A 6000-nucleotide genomic window follows, 5' to 3' on the forward strand; every position below is an offset into this window, starting at 1 on the left:
ACTTTGGGAGGCCGAGGCGGGTGGATCACGAGATCAAGAGATTAAGACCATCCTGGTCAACAAGGTGAAAACCTGTCTCTACTAAACATACAAAAATTAGCTGGGCATGGTGGTGCGTGCCTGTAGTCCCAGCAGGAGAATTGCTTTAACCCAGGAGGCGGAGGTTGCGGTGAGCCGAGATCGCATCTTTGCACTCCAGCCTGGGTAACAAGAGTGAAACTCCGTCTCAAAACAAAAAACAAAACAAAACAAAAAAACTTAAAATTCTTAGTAAAATGGAATCAAAAGGAGTTTTTCTGAGGAGCAGAAACAAAAGGGTATCACTCTCTCTTTTCTTTTGAGTCTCAAAAACAAAAGAGAGAGAGCGACACCCTTTTGAGTCTCACACTGTCACCCAGGCTAAAGTGCAGTGGCTCGATCTCGGCTCAACACAGCCTCCACCTGCTGGGTTCAAGCAATTCTCCTGCCTCGACCTCCTCAGTAGCTGTGACTACAGGCACCCACACCATGCCCAGCTAAGTTTTGTATATACTGGGGATATATCTTTCAATGTGGGATGCCTATAATCACCATTATCATGTAACATTTCTCCCCAGGAGCACTAGTCAACATACTAAAAGCCCTCCAGGTCCATGAGTTCTGCATCCATGAGTCGACTGAAGATGGAAAATATCTGGGGAAAAAAAATGGCATCTACACTCAACACGTATAGATTTTTTTCTTGTCCTTATTCCTTAAACAATACAGTATAGCAACTCTTTACATAGCATTTACATTGTATTAGGTATTATAAGTAATGCAGTAATCATTTAAAGTATACAGGAAGGGACAATTTAAAGTACATAGGAGAGGCCGGGCATGATGGCTTACACCTATAATACCAGCACTTTGGGAGGCTGAGGCAAGCCGATCACTTGAGCCCAGGAGTTTGGGACAAACTGGGTAAAATAGTGTGACCCTTATCTCTATAACAAAAGTATAACAATTAGCCAGGCATGGTGGCATGTGCCTATAGTCCCAGGCAGATGTGGGAGGACCACTTGAACCCAGGAGCTTGAGCTTCACATTCTTACATAACCATCACCACCACTGACCTACCTCCAGAACTCTCTCCGTCTTCCAAAACTGAAGCTCTCTACTAATCAATTCCTCCTCCTCCCAGCTGCTGGCAACCACTATTCTACTTTCTGTCCCTTGGAGTCTGACTACTCTAGGTACCTCATGTAAGTGGAACCCTATAGTGTACTTTTTTTTGACTGCCTATTTCACTGTGCATGTCTTTAAGGTCCATCCATGGTGTAGCGTGGGCCAGACTCTCCTTCCTTTGAAGGCTGAATAGTGTTTTATTGTTTGTCCATACCACATTTTGTTCATCTATTCCTTTACTGATGGATTGCTTCCGCCTTTTGTGGATAATACTGCTATGAATGTGGGTATACAAACATCTCAAGACTTTGCTTTCAATTCCTTTGGGTACATCCCCAGAAGTAGAATTGCTAGATCATGTGGTGATTTTATTTTTGAGGATCCACCATACTATTTTCTTTAGTTTTCTTACCTAATTTTACAATTTGCCTAAGGAAAAGCAATTTTAAGCATTTTTGTTTTGAGACAGAGTCTCGCTCTGTAGCCTAGGCTGGAGTGCGGCGGCGCAATCTCTGCTCACTGCAACCTCTGCCTCCTGAGTCCCAGTTCAAGCAATTCTCCTGCTTCAGCCTCCCGAGTAGCTGGGATTATAGCAACATGCCACCATGCCCAGCTCATTTTTGTATTTTTAGTAGAGACAGGGTTTCACCAAGTTGGCCAGGCTGGTCTTGAACTTCTGACCTTGTGATCCACCTGCCTCAGCCTCCCAAAGTGCTGGGATCACAGGTATGAGCCATCTTGCCTGACCAATTTTAAGCATATTACAAAAAAATACCATCTGACCTTTTTTTTTTTTTTTTGAAATAAGTTCTCGCTCTGTTGCCCAAGCTGGAGTCCAGTGGTGCAATCTCAACTCATGGCAAAGTCAACCTCCCGGGCTCAAGAAATTCTCTACCTCAGCCTCTCAAGTAGCTGGGACTACAGGCACACACCACCGCACCTCGCTAATTTTTGTATTTTTTTTTTTATAGAGACAGGGGTCTCACCACATTGGCCAGCCTGATCATTAACTCCTGAGTTCAAATGATCCACTTGCCTTGGCCTCTCAAAGTGCTAGGATTACAGGAGCCACACTGCACCCAACCAAGATCTGACTTTTTGATAAACACATACAAAAGAAAACACTGGCATAATATATACTAAAAGATTAACAGCAATGATTTCTGGGTCATAGACTTATAGGTAATTTTTTGTCTTCTGTTGACTAGTTTCATTTTCTAATTTTTCTACAATCATTATGTATATGTGTAATAAGTAATTAAAAGAGGTTACACAAAGCTTTTAAGAGTTTGCGAAAATAAACAATAAAATAACAAATAGGCAAACACCATGGGGTGCTGGCTGGATGGGCCTCTGCGTGTCCTAAGAAGACAAGGACTCCTGTCCCACTGATTAAGGAACACAGCCTAATTATGGGACAAGGGAAGTCGAAATGCCAAGCTCTCACCTATAAAAAGCAAGGTGACTGAATGGGGTGGGCTGCCCACTGGGCTCAATGGAGGAATGGAGGAGCTGTGTCCTGGGGAGCAATTGGATCTGCCTGGGTGGGGGCAGGGCAGAGGGAAGGAGAATTGGAGGCGGGCTATCTGTGACGCGGTATCACTGCCCCAAAGCTGCTGGAGAGCTGGGCCCCAACCTGCAAAGAAAAACCTCCCGCTCAAGTTTCCTCCTCGCCATCTGGTCAGTACTCAGGGAGCAGCTTACTAAGAAAACCATCCCAGTGGGGGTGGGGGTAGCATCCCTGAAAGGCGCTTGGGAGCAGGGAAGGCGAGCAGAGGCCTGGGGCTGGACAGCCTGGCTCTGCAGCTGACCTTGCTCTGGGCTCTTGGACATGAGAGGGCTCTCCTGCAGGGGCGGTCAGTCATGCTGGCCTCACCACAGAAGGCTGGAGAAAAGCGAAGGGGCTGAAACGAATTGAGCCATCACGGCCTTGCCTGGTCCCTCCAGGGACAGGCAATCTGGAATCCTGTCTTGTCTTACTACCCTTCCCTGAGATGCACAGGTGAGCAGCAAAACTCCAGGTAGCTCTTTTCATTGTTTCACAGCACCGTCACCCAGCCCTCCCGGACACAGGGGCCCGTGAGAAGACCACTCCTGCAAGCAATGTCATTCCCATGCTGCAGACGGGGCCTCAGGCTTAGGATTTGCTCTGGTGTTGAATTAGAACCTAGGGTGCTGAAGTGTGCAGAGGTGGGCAGGCCAGGGCTACAGGGAGCCAGGACACCCCTCCCCAAGTCCTCTCACCTGCCTGGAGCCCCCCATTTTCCAAGAGGCCAGGGATACCCTTGATATGGTTTGCTGTTTCCCAACCCAAATCTCATCTTCAATTGTAGTTTCCAGAATCCCCACGTGTCATGGCAGGGACTTGGTGGGAGGTAACTGAATCATGGGGGTGGTTACCCCATGCTGGTCTCGTGATAGTGAGTTCTCAGGAGATCTGATGGTTTTATAAGGGGCTTTCCCCCCTTTGCCCAGCACTTCTCTCTCCTGACACCATGTGAAGAAGGACGTGTTTGCCTCTCCTTCTGCCATGATTATAAGTTTCCTAAGGCCTCTCCAGCCATGTGGAACTGTGAACCCATTAAATCTCTTTCCTTTATAAATTACCCAGTCTCGGGCAGTTCTTTATAGCAGCGTTAGAATGGACTAACACAACCCCCAAAGCCCATCATATCGGATCTGATTCCTGGACTGGCCTTCAAGCTCCTCTCTTCTCTTCCCCATACAGGCAACCTTGCTTCGCTCAATAAGACCACTGGAGGATAGGGGTAGGAGTGGGAGCGGGAGAAGCTGGCCTGTCTCTCACCCCTGTGCTCCCCAGCCTGGAATGTTCTCCCTCAGCCAATCCTACCTGTCTTTCTCCCATACACTCTTCATATGCTCACTTGTGGCTAACAGGTGCCATGCCCCCGTCAGTCCTGCCTGATAGCAAGTCTGGTGGGGAGCTGGGTACCTGGGCCCAAGAACTCTGTTAGAGCAGCTGGGGGAGCACGAGGGTGGCAGGGTGTTGGGGATGCTTATAAAGGAGATGATTCCGGAGTTGGGTCTGGAAGTATACATAGCAGTGCTGTGGTTACAGGAGAGGAGGACACTCTGGGGAGTGGGGACAGCCAGTGCAAAGGCCGGGGCAAGGGGCTTTTGTTGCCAGAATGAAAATGGCCATGGGCCTCAGAAGACAGGCAGGCTGGGCTTGACATCTACAAAAGCAGGGGATCCAAAGCTCCCTGGTGAGGCTCAAATGAGGCTCCATGTCAAGAACTTTGAAAGGTAAGAGGTGCCACATGAATGGCCGGGGTGACAGCCATGTTATTCCAATACTTAGAGCCATCCTGTCCAAATGGGGACCTCGCCCCTGACATTTCTCAAGCTACAGAGCAAATCCCACTTATCAAACACTATACCCCAGTGTTGCAATGCTACGAGGGTAGGTTTCGCCATCCCCATTTTACAAAAGAAAACTGAGGCTCAGGGAAGGTCAAATGGTTGCCCAAGGCCACAGAGCTGAGAAGTGGGAGTAGAGCCTAGGTCTGCCGATGCCAGGCCTGAGGGCTTTACCCCTTGTCGACTCTCTAAGGTGGTGGAAGTGGGGTGTCCCCTGCCCATGCAGGAGACAAGTTGGAACAGCAGCGGGGGTGGAGAGGAAAGCCGAGAGGCACTGCCTGAATGATCACAGTGGTTGGGGCAGTGACAGGCTGCAGCACGGCTCTCTTGGGAAGCTGCAGTGGGCTCTGGTCCCAGCCTGACCATCGATCTCCAGGGAAAGTGATCCTGGGAATTTGCTGGCTTTTAGTGCCACCTGATAGCCCAGGCAGAGGGGTCCAGCGAGGCCCGTGGGGCGGGTTTCTTGGTATTCAGTGATTTCTGCTCACCGTCTGCTTCTGGGGTTCTGAGGCTGCCAGTCCCCTTCATCCTTCCCATCCAGGTATACCCTCACCCCCACCAACAATGAGGAGAAGGGCTGCCCTGGGAAGAAGCAGACCCCAATGAACAGCACAGGAGTGATGGGCATGCCCTTAACTTTCAGAGGTCTCAGGAGTGGAAGAACATCAAAGCTGGAGTCAGAGGGCACTCAGGGACTCCTAGTCCAAGGACTCTGTGCTATAGCAGGACCCAGGATGCAGTGAAATAGCAAGAGACCTGGAGTCAGAGGCTGACCCTTGAGTCCCTGGCTCTGTGACTTTGGCCAAGTTGCTAAGCTCTATTTGTAAAATGGAGTTAAATGGATTCTTTTATTACAAGGTCACCATGAGGATGAAATGAGAATGTGCCTGAAACCACCCACCCAAAGCCCAGCGTGTAGTAAGTAGATGTCCATTTCCCAGCAGGAGGATCTGGGCTCTGGGAGGAGTGGGAAGCTCTAACTCCACCCAGCAGCCCAGTGGCAGAGTGGGGACCTGAATGTGGCTGCTGACAGAGGCCGATGCTCCGCCTCAGCCCCAGCTAGCACAGCCAGCCCATGCGGGGCGCCCCAGCTGCCCGGCCCCAGACCCAGTCCCGGCAGTGGGAACAAGTCATACTTACTTGAGGATGTCCTTCTTATTGAAGAAAGTGCAGTCCTGTTGAAGGAAAACACACAGTCACTATGCGGCTTCCAGTCTCCTTTCCTGCTCCGAGGCCTCGATGTCACAGGGCCTCATAGGGGACAGCCCTGGACTGGGTACAGAAGAGTCACTACTGTCCTCTACACCCCACCCTCACCTGCTGGGGACAGCTGGTTCTAGTGGGTATAGAGAATGCCTTCCCAAACCTTTGTCCATCCTGGGCTAGGCCTAGGGAGCTTAGCTCATGGTGGGGGGCTGCAGTATGCTTCAGGGTACACATTTAGGAGGGAGATGGAGCGTTCACAGGTAGGCG

The 6000-nt window shown here is 49.9% G+C and overlaps 1 protein-coding gene across 1 annotated transcript in view; it reads right to left on the minus strand.

Moving 5' to 3' along the window:
* Positions 1 to 6000, minus strand: part of CIB2 (calcium and integrin binding family member 2) — a 24041-nt gene that overhangs the window by 10602 nt on the left and 7439 nt on the right. Inside the window, exon 2 of the mRNA XM_035259378.3 lies at positions 5668 to 5702. Within this exon, the coding sequence (XP_035115269.1) occupies positions 5668 to 5702 (35 nt within the window). The remainder of the gene's footprint in view (positions 1 to 5667; positions 5703 to 6000) is intronic.

This window comes from Callithrix jacchus, chromosome 8 (assembly GCF_049354715.1).
Source record: "Callithrix jacchus isolate 240 chromosome 8, calJac240_pri, whole genome shotgun sequence".
NCBI lineage: Eukaryota > Metazoa > Chordata > Mammalia > Primates > Cebidae > Callithrix > Callithrix jacchus.